The following is a 15,234-nucleotide window of genomic DNA, read 5'->3' on the forward strand; positions in this document are numbered from 1 at the left end:
AATGTTGCCTGATGCTACCTGACCAAAAAGAGGGAAGAAAAGGCCAGTAGGTGTCTCAGCACTGTTCCCTCTGATATTATCTTACACCAAAGCACAGAGAGCCCCATGATTCAGAGAGCGATCCAAAAAGGAGCCCATTCAGGAGGCATTCTTTCCCCAAACTCCAGGCATCACAGATTAATTCAGAAACCAGAGGAAGGGTTCAGAAGGGTGTGGAAAATGCCATGCTTGTTCATGCAAATGGTCCCTCCCGGCTTTGGTCTCTTAGGCTGGAATCAAAGGAGGACAGAGGCTGGCCCCCCGTCATCCCTGACCGGCTTTGGAGAAACGGGAACGGACTGGTCATCATCCGTGATTTTACCTGGAGTCTTCACGAACCAGTTCTTCTGGCCTGTCAAAAAGCAAGTGCAGGTTTGGATGGCAGGGAACAAAGTTGACGAGGAGGCTGAACACTGCATGAAAAGAGGACCAAGCCAATGAGAGAACAACGGCAGCAACAGAAAACCAAACAAACCCTGCAACAGACCTGATGGGGGATGAGTCGCTGGACGTGGATGAGGTGGGCATAGGGCTGGATGGCGCCGAGAACATGGGCCAAGATGGCGAGAGGGGTGAAGTTGGGCTTGGATTCGGGGGGCTGCAAGACATAACAACCAGAAAACTTGTCAGCACAAAGGGAAACCACAGCGGGAGCACAGGAGGTTCATGGGAGGCCAAATGACAGGGAGCTGGAGCAGACTACAGGAGCACTGAAACCCAGGATGTGTTGTCAGTGCCAAGTCACATTTCTCCAGACCAAACCTCAGTGTCTTCCAAGTAATGCCTGTTCTGTAATTCCTCGGAGCATTAACGTGTCTCTTTGCTCTGTGGAACAACTGCTTTCTAGGTGATAGGAGCTTCTTCAGTCACGTCCATTGTGCCTTCAGGCTTCGGGGAAAAATGTCCTGAACCCACGTACTTGAGTTCTCACTCATTTCCTATCACCAGCCTCTGTCTGGGGCAGGGCTAGCTTATAATCTGCCGTCAGCTTCCACTGCTGTGTGCATGTTTTTAAAGTTGTGTCTCAGCAAAAATGACCATTTTTTCTGGGCCACACAGGCCATTCAGCCAGAAAACAATTTCCTGTTTACATTTTTAACTAAATGGACGATGTGTCACTGGAGACCAGAAGTACTGCATTAGAAAAATGATAGCGGATGGAGGACGGGTCTGGACACACAAGTCTCAGGAGAGGGCATGTGATTACGGGCAACGTGCAGTTCCTCTGAGGTTTGCTTTCCAGGCCTGCTCTTTCTCTTCACAGATTTTGGGCATTTTGATGCTCAAAGAAAAAGCCCCAGAGGGAAGGCAATGAAAAAGTGAGGAACTGAAAACTGAAATCTGTCATTTTGTTCTCTGATGGGTAGCTGATCAAAAGTTGGGAGAGGAAAGGTTAAAATTACTCACTAAAATATAGCTTGTGGATTAGAATTGGTCATGCTAGCCCTTTGACTTATTTCCACAAATTATACAAACAAATATCTCAGCAACTCTGTAAAATCACCTTAAGTCAGGGACAGTGCAGACACCCATGACTGAGAAAACAACCTGGAAACCACCTGGCCACAACACCACCTGTAGCCCCTGGGCCTCAGGTGCCTGCTGGATTGTTTGGCCTGAGAACTTTATGGAGAGGAAAATGACAGCAATCCAATTCCCAGGGAACAGACTTTCTAAACATAGGGGACGCATAAATGTCCTACTTAGTGGGACATCCTCAGTTCAGACATGAGGTCCAATAATCGCCCTAATTACCTACAATTGTAACATAAATACCTATGGATATATTACAGTAAAAACCCATTGTGTGAGTTCTTCAGATATCCTCAAACTAATTGAATGAAACATTTATTAAATGCCATTATGTGTATTATATCTCTAGAATATAAATTCCATGAGGGTAGGATTTTCATGCGTTTTGCTGTTGGATTGCTAATGCCTAAAATAGTGCCTGTAGGTATTCAATAAATAATTACTGAAGAATTAATGAATCACATCTAACCCACCCAAAAGCAAAGAGGCACTATTATACTTCCCATTTCACAGATGTGGAAACTTGGGCCAGGTTGAGACTTGTCTGAAGATACCCAGCCTGTGAAGGACAGGGCCACGGTTCAGACCCCAAGCCCCTGGCTCCAAGCCCAGGCCTCTTGCCGCCACAGTGGACTGCCTCTGGGGTGGCACAACTTGCTCTGTTCCTCTCTGTTGTGCTAAGCTTCCTTACAGACCCAGCCATAGCACCAGAAGCCTTTGTAACCGCTGATTGATGAGTTTCCTTTAGCTGTCTACCACATTGGCAAGGGAAAATGGGAATGCAGCAACAGACAGACTCAGTAAGACTCAACACATTGTAAATTCCAACAAAATCCCCAATCCTGCCTCTAGTCTCCAGTCTGGTACATTCGTACAGCAGATGGAATTCATAAAATAGAAGAGATTAAACTAACAAAATACGGCTTTCTTTTCTTTTTCTCAATTAATCCAGCAAAGACTAGTTATTGAGCACCTAGTATGATCAAGACAGTAAGTGGAACACAACACAGCATTTAACAAGTCCCTAACTTTGAGAGCTTAAAATGCACTTGAAAAGATGGGACAGATTAAAAAACAACTGTAATATAAGACAGTAAGATTCATCAGCTGAGGGATAAATGACTCTATTATTAGTTTCATACCTGCTCCCACTTGACTGTCTCGAGCCCTGGGAGACAGTGCCGCCTCATTTCTCCCGTGCAGCCTTCAGCGTCCTCCTTAGCTGCAGCTGGTAAGAAGGGCCTTGCTTTCCCAGCCCTCTCACTACAACCTGCCCCACTAGAAAATGACCTAGTAGGCGAGGCCGGGCCGTGACTTCTGAACTGCAGTGCGGCCCAGGAACACGAGTTCTGACGAGGGGCAATTTGGAGGTTCAAGAGAGCAGCCTAGGCCCAGAGGCCTGGACTAGTCTGTTCCTCTGGTCAGTGGTCACCACAAGACAATTAAAAAGTCCTTAAGACTTCTTTTGAAAGTTTTTTTTTTCTTTTCAGTGGCTTTTCTAAGTAGGAAACACCTCCAGCTTCCTATCTCATCTGTACCAAGAATTATGCCTAAAAAAGGCATAGCTGGAAACATATTCTATGAACACAATGTGGGTTCTGAATGTATTTTCACATGCTTGGATACCTAAGTGGTTCTTGGTTAATGGTACATGGCTGAAATTGTCTGGGAGTGCGGTTGGAAGGCAGAATATTCACAACGATTATAAGAACTTACTCTTCAATCCCCATGTCAATAGTATTAACGGTAATTTTTAATAGCTAATAGAACTATTTGTTTGCTTGTTTTTTAGTCGTGGCAATAACATTTGTTTGTCATAAATGACTACAATGTAAAGTTTATTACCACTGTTTTAGTGTAACAATAAAACGCATACAATACTTATGATTTTTTAACCTATTTATGGGATTACATGTTTTTTAAATTTGTGCTTCAGAGTCACGTCAATAAAACTCACTATCAACAATACTATCGAACATTTATTTTTATATACCATCATGAGTGACGCCTGGAGCAACAGAATGACTGTAAACATACAAATGTTCCTCCAAGAAAAAGAGAATACATTATATTTTACTTTTGATGCAACTCAGAGAACATATAGGTGGGAAATAAGATGAACAGGGATGATGATAATGTCCCAAGACTATGCATAATCTTATATTGTCCTTTCACTACAGAAGTGTCTGGCTGGGGCCAGCCCTGTGGCCAAGTGGTTAAGTTTGTGCGCTCCACTTCCTGCGGCCCAGGGTTTTGCCAGTTCGGATTCTGGACGCGGACATGGCACCGCTCGTCAGGCCACATTGAGGCAGCATCCCACATACCACAACTAGAAGGACCTACAACTAAAAAAAAATTCACAACTATGTGCTGGGGGGATTTGGGGAGAAAAAAGCAGGGGGAAAAAAAAAGAGGATTGGCAACAGTTGTTAGCTCATGTGCCAATCTTTAAAAAAAAAAAAAGAAGTGTCTGGCTATAGGTTGCTGAGAAAATGACAAGAGAGGACAAAAAAAATCTCGCCCCTAAAAAACTCAACATGGACAGACAAAACAGTCGATTTTGCTATTGGCTCTGAAATCTCTAAGATCAACTTCTCAAACTCTCTTCCCACTAATGAGGCCAAAGATAACAAACGATTGAGGTTAGGACAAGAGAAAATAATTTTATAACTAACATCTTAGTAGACGACCCCCAAAGGCCTCTCCACAATCCTGAGTCCAAATGGGAGTATCTGAGCTGAATGCCCCAGCACATTTTTCACCCTAAATATTCCTGGGGTCCCACCAGGCCCCCACATCGAGGCCCAACACAGCAACAACAACCGCTTAAACTTTAGCACGGAAGGAACATTTGCTGGTCTGGCTTGGATTGAACTGGAAGGTTTGCACCAGCTTTAGTTTGCTGGTCCACAGTGTCCTCCAAAGGACTCAGACAGTTGCAGTCAGTCCCTTTGACATTCACTGAACAGTGAAGAAATAATGGTTTAGGAAGATAAGGCTAAAAGGCCTGGCAGCATGCAGGGTTGTGGCTGATAGTTCAAGTACAGTGTGTGGCAATATCATCAGCTTGACACCCTTCTGTGGTGACTCACTTGAATGATGGAACGTCTGCGGTACCAGCCAGGGCATGCCTGCCATACTGTGGACAGGGCTGCCCCGGCAGGCTCCCAATCTGATTATGGATGTGGCAGACCCTCTGTGGCCTCCACACCACAGTAGTTAAAACCTGAGCTGGTACGACATGAGCAGTAAGCTGACCATTAATGAGAAAGCAAATCTTTTAAAATTCTGATACTCAAAATTACAGACGACCTTGTAGAAAATTGGAAAATACCAAAAAGCAAGAAAAGCAATAAAATCATACATAATATACACCACTGATAATCACTGTTAACATTTTGGCATATTTCCTCACTTTTTTTGGGAGATAATAGTACATTCATAGTTAGTTGCCTGTTTTTTTCACTTAATAAAGCATTTTCCAATGTCATTAAATTGGCTTTAATATCATATTTTTAAATGGCAACAGGGTATTGTATTGTATGGTATACCCCAATTGATGTCACCATACTCTTATTATGTACATTCAGATTATTATCCCCCTTCAGCTATTATAAATAGTCCTGCAACTCACATCCTTGTTGAGGACCATTGCCTGTGTCTCCAATTGTTTCCTTAGTATAAATTCCTGGAAGTTAAGTTAGTGGGTCAAAGGCTAGGAGTTTTTTCTAAGGGTCTTGATATATCCTAGCAAATAGCTTTTCGGGAAGGTTCTACTGAATTGCATTCCACCAACAGTGTATGGGGGTTGCCTCTTCCCTCTCACCATGGGCCCCACCAGCGTGCAGCATTATCATAAAAAACATTTAGATGAAGTTTTTTTTGTTTTCAGTTCAAGTTGCCTCGGACTCTTCTCTTTCCTAGCATTTCCAATGATGTAAAAATGAATACAGTTCCCTTCTCGTGTTCTGTTTCCATCTGGAAGCAATGTTTAATTTTCCAAAGGGCATTCTGCCAAGAAGGTAGTGTGGGGAAGGAGCAAGGCAGGTGGACAGAGAGACAGACGACCACAACCGGGGGGGGGGGGGGGTGTGTTAGATTCCCTAGTCAAATGCTATGGCTGCTCCGAGAGAAGCCGGGAGTGGCGGATGTTTAGCTTATTCTAGGACTCTCAAAGATAGAGAGGGAAGGATGAGGGACCCAAGAGGGGCCAAAGTGTCTTGCACCAGCACTGTACTGTGGAGAAGTCACAAAACTGGCATCTGCTCCCCTCTGCCAGGCAGTGGAAGTGATCTGCAGCCCTGGTTCCCAGTCACGGGTCTCAGGCATGGGCTGGCCTGTGGGGTTGCTGGCCCAGGGCTGACCTTAATGCTCCATCAGTCCCCCTTCCTGATTAGGCCTGGAATGGGGATGGTGCTATTGAATCCAAGGGGATGGCTTATATTATTTTTCTTTCCGCCATCATGAGAGAGAAGAGAAAATTCTATGAAAACCTGTAAAGTCCTACTTAATTGAATCTGAAATCAGTGAATTTTTTTTCAGTGGAAAATATCCCTTTATGTCTTGATTTAAGGTACCATAAAAAGAAAAGGGAAATCAAACTTCAGCCAAGAAAATAGGGCCAAAAGGAATACTGGTAAACTGGATGGTGGTGAATCAGAGCAAACGACACAAAAACCGATTTTTATTTGTTGAAAATTTGAACACATATATTCTTTACATGTGTCTGCTTCACAACTTTACAAGACAAAAAAATCCACATGCCCCCAAGTTGCACTGTTCCATATTTCTTGCAGACTTTTACTAGCGTGCATAGTATCGACAGATTCTTTCCTCTCACCTAATTTAATATGCATTTTTATTCAGACAATGACAGAGTCCTGATTCTTATTACAGCGAGACTAACTGGTGAAATCCCTTTAAGGCCTTAGCAATTACAGGCAATTACTCTTAAAATAGTTTTTAAATAATTTGCTTTTAAAATAGTTTGACTCATCTACAGTGCAGTGATTCTGTTTTCCAGCTTTTCAAAGAATTTCTGAAGTTTCAAATAAATTCTAAATTCAGATGCAGTGTGGTGGGAATGACAAATAATTCCATGATTTAAATAAAATTCAAAATCTTAGAATAGGGCATCTGTCACCCTGAAGGTTCCCCAAGTCAACAATAGGAACCCTCTCATGTTGAATAATACAGAAATACGAGGTAGAAGGAAAAACTAAAGATTGGACATAAAGATGCCCAGACAACAGGCCCAAAAAATTCTAAAGAGAAAGGACCAGTATCGTTAACTGGGACAAAGGCCTCCACTGTGCTGCATGGCACGTGATCCTTCTTGAGTTTTACTCTTTCCTGTTGCACCTGAGTCTAGCCCCTCAATCCTTTTCAACACCACATCTCAGGTACAACACAACTGATTCTTAAAATAAAATTCACTTTCTTTCAACTAAAAAATGTCACAATTTATGAAGTTATTTGTAAGGAAACGCAAAAGTATTTTGGGGCACTACAAAGAGTCTATGTGGTACCATGTGTTATTTCAAAAGATGTGAGTGGTTGCTAAGAAATCCCAATACCTCTTGACTACCTTAAATTGAGTGCAGTACAACCGCCATTCTCTATATAATGCAGATATTGCAAGAACAAATTCATTCACTGTAACTTAACAAGAAAGGGAAAGCAATAGTGCCACTAGACAATCTTCTGCTGTCCCGAGACATAACTTAAAGCCACCTTTCTAAAGCTAGAGGTGTTGAATACTATTCTGAGGAGAAAGTCTGCAAGTAGACAACTGTAACTGCCTCGGGGGATTGAGAATGGGGAGCTGGGTGCACAGGTGTGGACTGGACATTCACTTTTTAATTTTATATTTGTTTCTACTGTTTGAATTTTTAACATGAGCCTACATTACTTAATAATAGTGGTGGAAAGCACTCTTCCATGAATGGTGCTAGGATCATTGGATATCTGTATGGAAAAAGTGACACTTGACCCCTACCTCATATCACACCTAACAAATGATTTCCAGGTGGATTATAGATCTAAATGCCAAAGGCAAACAGTAAAGGTTTAGAAGAGAATAACTCTGGAACTTGGGGTTGGGGGTTACCCAACAGGCCATAAAACCACTAACCATAAAGGAAAACACTGATACACTGGATGACGCTAAAATTAAGAACTTTCATTATCAAAAGATAACATTAAAAGAGAGTAAAAAGGCAGCTACAACATGTAAATAAAGATAGTGCTATTAACCAAAGTATACAAAGAATGCCTACTGACCAGCAAGAAACGGATGGACAACCAAGTGGGAAGTGGGCAAGAAAATTGCACAGGGACATTAGGAGAGAAAATTAAAAAGAAAAGGTGTTCAATCTTTCTGTAAAGCAGGAAATGCAGATTAAAACCTCAGTGAAATGATCCTGTACACCTGCCAGAATGACTAGATAGCTAACATCAAAATGCTGGAAATATCAAGTGTTTACAAGATGTGAAACATCTGGAACTCTTATCCTTTGCTGGAGGAGGGGTGTAAATTGCTACATCCACTTTAAACACAGTTTGGCATTATCTAGCGAAGGTAAAGATACCATTCTCTATGATCCAGCAGTTCCTTCATGGACATATACCCTAGAGCATGCTGTATACGTGTGCACCAGAAGACACGTTAAGAGAATGTGTACAGCAAATTATTTGTAAAAGCAAATACTGGAAACAACCCCGAAGTTCAGCACAAGTAGAAAGGAAAACAATTTTAGTACATTAATACAATGGTGTACTGTACCACAGTGAAAGTAAATGAACTACAGCTGCATGAAATGACTCTTAAAACCACTGAGCCAAAGAAGCCAGATTCTAAATAATAATAAAAAACACTACAGTTTAGGGATGCACACAGTTGATCCTTATTATTTGCAGATTCCTTATCTGTGAATTCACCTACTTGCTAAAATTTATCAGCAACCTCAGAATCAATACTCATGGTGCTTTCATAGTCATCTGTGGACATGCACAGAGTGATGAAAAACTTGAGACACTCTCAGTCACCTGATGCACACATTCCCATCTAAGCTTGAACAAGGGGACGCTGTGGCTTCTTGTTCGAGCTCTCTTGTGTTCCTAAGTGCAAGAAAGGCTGTGATGTGCCTTATGGAGAAAATATGTTCAGGTGTGACTCATAGTGCTGTTGGTCATGAGTTCAATGTTAATGAATCAATAATAATATTAAATAAGATGTCTTTAAACAGAAACAGGTACAACAAGATTATGTATTGATCAGTGGATGAAAATGTTGTGACCAGAGGCTTGTAGCAACTGAACCCTGCATTTCCCCTAGGAGCCGTGGTTCAGTATTTGCTAATTCAGCGTTTGCGGTGACTTTATAGAACATAACTACCGTGAATAATAAGAACCTGTATTTAAGAAGTGAAAATATAATTAAAAACAAGGAATTGATTACTGTAAACAGCAGATTAGTGGTTACCTTTGTGGGGAGGGAGAATACTGTGATAGGGAAGAAAGCAACAGATGTGGATACTTCTGGGGTCTTGGCAAAGTTGTATATCTTAACCTGGGTGGTGGTTATGCGGGTGCTTGCTAAATAATAATTTATTAAGCTGCACACTCATATTTCATGCACTTTTCTATATAGTAGAAATACGTGCAAATCTATCTTAAAACATACTTATGGAAAGAATATCAACATATTAACAGCATTCTCTAATGAATGACATTAAAGGTAATTTTTATTCTTTATGCTTTTAAAAATATTTTCCACAATTAATGTCACACTTATAACCAAAAAATTAATGTGTTAATAGAAAAAATAATCTCCCTAATCATACAAATGACTACTTTATTCTCTAGAAGAAGGATGTTTAATAGGGGCAAAATGACAGTTCAGTCTTTGCTGCACCAATCCATAGTTTAGGTTGCATAACACAGTTGTCAGCTCCCAACTGTCTGTACTGTTTCTCTGCTGTTTCAGTCAAATACCATCAACAAATATTTACTGAGCACATTCCCCATGCAAGAAGTAATTTTTCCATACTGCTTCCCTCATGGAAAATTATGTTGGCTCTTCTAGAGACTTTTTTTTTTAGTTTGGTAAAGTTATCACAGAAAGTCAATGGTGTCTTCCTTTCACCTGGGCATGGGGAAGTCGGGGAGAACATCTCGATGTCGCATTCTGAGTAAGCTGGATGATACGTTAACAACACTGGCTGAAAGTCATTGGCCATCCAGAATACTTTTCTATACAGTCTGCTTTCAGGGAATATTTCCTGTTTGGACTGGGGGGAGGAGAAGCAGGGAAAAGGATTTAGTAAGAATCTAAATGTCCACTGCTGAAAACAAAGAAGTAGTTAAAATTAGTAGTGGCGTCCCAAGATACTTCAGCTTCAAAGTAACCCTGGGGAAAGGAGATTCCTTGAATAAGGAGTCTAAAATATTTCGCTGTGTTCAGAACTCTCAGCAGTAGAAAAAGCACTTCTGCTGAAGATAATATCCAGGACGATTAAGTTAAACTCCTGTCACCGTACAAACCTTGGTCGGGACACCACAAAAGGCATATGAGGCCGAGAGATAAGGAGAGAGGAACTTTTATGAAAAGGCCAACAGTCTCTGACTTTTTTTTCTCTCAAGCAAATAACTGACTTTCCTCTAATTCTAGTGCTTATTCAACGGTCTAAACATTTGGAAAATTGTTTCTGATCTGATTTCAGCCTATTCAGATGTCTTCTCTACTCCCTTCATATCTTCCATGCGTGGCCTTGCTCCTTCAGTGTGACCATGACAAAACCTGCACTCTTCCCTATGCCCATGCCCACCTTCCACAATGGCTGGCTCAGGCTGCAATGAAGGAACACAATCTCACTAGGCTTCACGGTAATTTTCGCCCCTTGTTCACTTGGTTCTGAGGAGCTTATTGACTTGACTGGAAACAACTTTAAATGATTTTCCAGCAAAGTCACCCTTTCCAGTGGAAAAAGAGTTTTAACATCTGTGAATAAAAACAAACTGAAGGAAAATGATTTTTATATTCTCTAGTTCCTGTACTTCAAAACCAAACTCCCATGGAGAAGTCAATGAAAATAGACACAGTAAAACACCACTAATTCTGATCTCACAAAATTAAAATTTCTACTTTTTTTTTTTCAAATCTGAGGTAGATCCAAATTACTCTCAACAATCTTCAAGTTACTAGGCAAATTTACAGTGTAAATAACATTTTCAAATAGATGCTTAAGAGGGCCATTCATGGTGATCATTCCAAAATGCAAATCTGATCACGTCATTTCTCTGCTTAAAACACTTCAATGCTTCCCCCTTGCTACTAGGATGAAGAACAAGGCCTTCTCACCTGGACTACTGTAAGAGTCTCTAGCCCGGCTTCTTTACCTTTTACTGTTCCAATCCATCCTACTGCATATAGTAACTACACGAAGCTCCCAAACACATAGCTTAAATATTTGTTAAATGTTGTTGAATGAACAGCAGTCTCCTGCTCATAAACACCCCATTACCTACTGCATATAGAATAAATTCCTTACCCTGGGGTAGTGGAATAGATGGTTACAGTTTATTCCTGCCCACCAGTTTTCCTACCCTTCTTCTGGGTCATTTGCAGATGTTCTTCACCCCAAGTGATACATGTGGGTCCAATGTCCCATTGATTTCATGGCAGGGACAGGCATGTGATCCAAGCTGGCTAGTCAGAGTCCCCCTTCCCCCTGGCCACAGTGACTGGGTCAAGGATGGACATGTAATAGATCACAGTTCATCCAGGGGGTCTAACATATTCACAGTTCAGCCACCGGGTCTGGATGCAAAACCTAAGTGTATTCGCTTAGGGTGACCAGATCTTCTTTCCCCATTACATGGCAACATCTGTTAGCAAATGAAGTTTAAAAAAAAGAGGGAAGAAGAGCCAAGTAAAATAATAATTTGGGCTCTTGGATCCAATTGTGCTCGAGGTTAGATCCACCCTCAGATTTCCCAAAATTGTAAGCTTATAACTTCCACTTTTTCCTTAAGCCCATTGGGTGCCTGTCATTTGAAGGTCTTTCACAACACTGCCCCAATGCTCTTCTTAGTGCTCATTACTTGCCTGCATGTCCCCAGTGCTCTCCAGGTCAGCAAACTTCTTCTTAAGGGGCCATATACTAAATATTCTAGACTTTGTGGACCAAGAGGCAAAATTGAGGGTACTATGTAGTTACTTACATAACCATGTAAGACAAAGCAGTTTAGCAACATAAAAACCACTCATCTCGTGGGACATAAAAACAAAAAAATCAGGCAGCTGGCTGGATTTGGCCCATGGGCCGTAGTTTAGTCCAGCTCCTGGGCTTGTCAAACTGGTTTACTTGTGCCACGAACAAGCTTTCAGCTTTCCATCACCATGTTCTTGCTGGCGCTGTTTTTCTCACCTGGAATGTCTCTTCCCTTGCCCCTAACCAGGGCCCACACACTATTCAAAGCCCAGTTCAAACGTGCACTCCCATCTGAGGATTCTCTGCTGTCACAGTGAGTCCGTCTGTCTCCTCTGAACCCTCAAGGACTCTATACCTTTCTTCTGGCCTTGACCCCACCTTGCCTGCAGTTATCTTACTCTTCCGGTTTTCTCCTGCATACTGTGAATGCTCAGCAAGTATCTTTAGAATTGACAATATCTAAAGGCTGCATTAAAAAAAAAACAAAAAAAAAAACTCCACAGGATCAAAGTAATGAATGAAGGGAAAGGCAATATGGATCTACAAGAAGCCAAGGGTAAGACTCTGGGAGTCACGGAAGCCAGACGTATCTGAATCAGAATGACCCAATATCCTGAAACGGAACTGCTCTCCCTCTAGTGTTGTCACGACAGCTCTACATACAGGCACCTGTTTCCTTACCGAGGATGGTGACATGCAACAAGTACCACAGGAGGGGCGTGTCAGACATCTTGTTTCTGGTGGGGAGGCAGGCATGCTGGTCTATACTCTGATAGACTAGTGGGTCTCGGTATTCAATTTCAGTCACTCACTGGCATTGTTCTTCCTCCTGACTCCTAGGTAGTGTTGCTCAACCTCAGTCACTTGTGCCCCAGCCTCATATCTTTTGCCATATCTGTGTATCATATGTATTTCTAATATATAATATTTTAATATTTTTTCTTTAACTTGATCCCCTTAATAAAACATAAACATCCACTTTAGTCCATTCTAAATATTAAAACCCCATTATTATTAAAATGAAGAAAAAAGTTCATCCAAGCACCATTTAAAATTTTCAGGTACCTCAGTGCCACAAGGCTCACATTTTGGAAATTTCTGTTCTCAGCTATCGATCTTTTTATTTCCTCTTGCAAAAACATAGCATATACTTTTCCAAGATCTAATGAATTACTCTGAAGAGTTAAATTAATAAAAAAACTTATATGTACATTTCAAGCAAGGTGTTGATGGTCATTTAATATTTTTCCCTCTTAAATTTGATATAATTCATCTATACGATCATCATCATCATCATGATGTCAACATTTACCGATTCTGTTCAGTATTCCTGGGAGAGCAGGATTTTAAAAAATAGCTTTATTCAGCTACAACTTACACATTGACAGAGTTGTGTAATCATCACCCATAATCCAGTTTTATAATGTTTCTAGAAGTCCAAAAACATCCCTCCTGCGATTTACAGTTAAGCTCTGCTCCCAATACCAGCCACAGACAACCATGATCTACTTTCTATCTCTAGAGATTTGCCTTTTCTGGACTTTTCACAAAAATGGAATCATACAACGTGGGACCCTTTGCGTCTGGCTTGTTTCACTTAGCATAAGTTCATAGTGAGCTAAAAGCTTTCAAAGGGCAGGTGAAAGTGATGATAACAATTAATGACGAGTACTAACTTCTATTGATACTTACCACGTACCAGTCATTCAGCCAAACTTTTTGGAGGCATTATCTTATTTAATTTTTCCAAACAATCTCAGGGATAGGTACTATTATTCCCATTTTTCAGATAAGAAAACCGAGGATCATAAAGTTTAAGTATCTTTGCCTAAGTCCAATTGGCTTGTTGGTGGATGAGCTGGGATTTGAAACCAGCCCTAATTCTTAGCCACTATGCTATCTGTCCTCTGTTTCAAAAAATCTTGAAATCAAACCCACTGAGATTTTCCTAAAAAATATGAGTTTGGAAGGTGATGTATAGTTTATTGTGCCAGGACAAAAACCTTTGAGGGCACCTAGAAAGGAAGGCTCACCAGAGTGGGCACTCCAGAGCCTCTGGAGCACATCCAGCCTCCATGGGGCACAGAGCCTCCCTCTGGCATGACAGACACGCTGCACCTGCTGCTCAGGTGAACTGGAAGTGCCCTGCTCCTCACAGCATCCTTCATAATATGTGCTCTTGCCCTCAATCTACTGAAGCCTTTTCACTTTATTTAGAAAGCATGTGTTAGAGGACATAAAAAAAATACTATCTTTAAGGCTGTTTATGAGCAATTTTCCTCAAAAAGCCTCAGAAAGTGGTCCATGTGAGCCATCTGTTATAAGGGAAACTAGAAACCACCTGTCTGTCTGCCTGTGCTCTGATCAAGGAAGTTCTAATTACCTCCTTGGTGAAGGATTTGGATCATTACAGTAAATCCCTTATTCAGCACATATTGTAATAGGACGGCATTCTGACCGTAAAAACCAGGGTATTTATCCTCTCGCTCTACAAAGCTGCAATAAAACCTCAGCTATTTGGAGCCTGTTAGAGTGAGTTGTGCCTTAGCCTTGTTTTTTACTCAACGATAAATATTTACTGCATACCTACTACATGGCAGGGGCTTTATAGGCACTGGGAAGAGCAGAAAACAAGTGAAGCAAGGCTTCTGTCCTCAAGCATGTTCAGACACAGTGAACTTCAAGGCAGGCTGTGAGAGTACAGGCTGGGTGGAGCAAAAAAATACCACAAATTCTCACTGCATTTCTTCATCTGATCCTCACAAGATTTGCATTTTATGTTTTCTGATGTGTGTAATATAACAATTAGGTAGGTATATACTTTATCAATAAGTAAATAAAAACAACAAATACATACTGGAGGTGCATGTCCCAAATATTTTTCTGATAATATTTTGATTATTTTAGTGATCAAAATAGTTTAGGAAACACTGTTCGTGTGTGTGTGTAACAGACAATAAACAAGTAAACAACCAAATACGATAATTTTAGATGTTATTAAGAGCTATGAAGAAAATAAAAATGAGAGCAGTGTGAGAGTGAGTGCCTGGGTGGGGAAGGGTGGGCAGGATGATTTGGACTCTGTGGATGGGGCACTTTTCTCCGGGTTGACATCTGAGCTGAGACCTCAACAATGTAGTGTGCTCAGGGCTCATTCTCTTAAAGGCCAGTGCATCTTTTTATTTTAACAATTTGGGATTAAAACAAACACCAAGCCCCACTTCCTCCTAAGCTCCCTCAGTTTCCTTGCTTCATCATTGAACCTTTTCCCAGAATCCTGTGTGAACTTAATGGAAAGGGTCCTATTTTGAAGGAAAGAACCGTTGAAAGAAGATCAGTAATAAAAGTTGGCCTGGCTGTAGCAGAATTCCCAGTAGTGGCTAGTAACAGCAAAACATACTTTTCCTGCAAGAAATTGTTTCCTGGTAAAGCTAAAAAGGCATTCTGT

The 15,234-nt window shown here is 41.1% G+C and overlaps 1 protein-coding gene across 5 annotated transcripts in view; it reads right to left on the reverse strand.

Annotated features, from left to right (window-relative positions):
- Positions 1–15,234, reverse strand: part of ARHGAP26 (Rho GTPase activating protein 26) — a 424,946-nt gene that overhangs the window by 20,633 nt on the left and 389,079 nt on the right. The window contains exons 21-22 of one of the 5 annotated variants that reach the window (XM_070570504.1): positions 527–637; positions 362–391 (exon numbers count right to left, since the gene is read on the reverse strand). The exons of 1 other annotated variant lie outside the window; for it this stretch is intronic. In XM_070570504.1, the coding sequence (XP_070426605.1) occupies positions 362–391; positions 527–637 (141 nt within the window). Of the gene's footprint in view, positions 1–361; positions 638–6,236; positions 9,864–15,234 lie in introns of those variants that run through there. 3 more of the 5 variants (XM_070570505.1, XM_070570503.1, XM_070570507.1) reach the window with 3 other exon arrangements.

The sequence above is a fragment of the Equus przewalskii genome, chromosome 13 (assembly GCF_037783145.1).
Source record: "Equus przewalskii isolate Varuska chromosome 13, EquPr2, whole genome shotgun sequence".
In the NCBI taxonomy this organism is placed as follows: domain Eukaryota; kingdom Metazoa; phylum Chordata; class Mammalia; order Perissodactyla; family Equidae; genus Equus; species Equus przewalskii.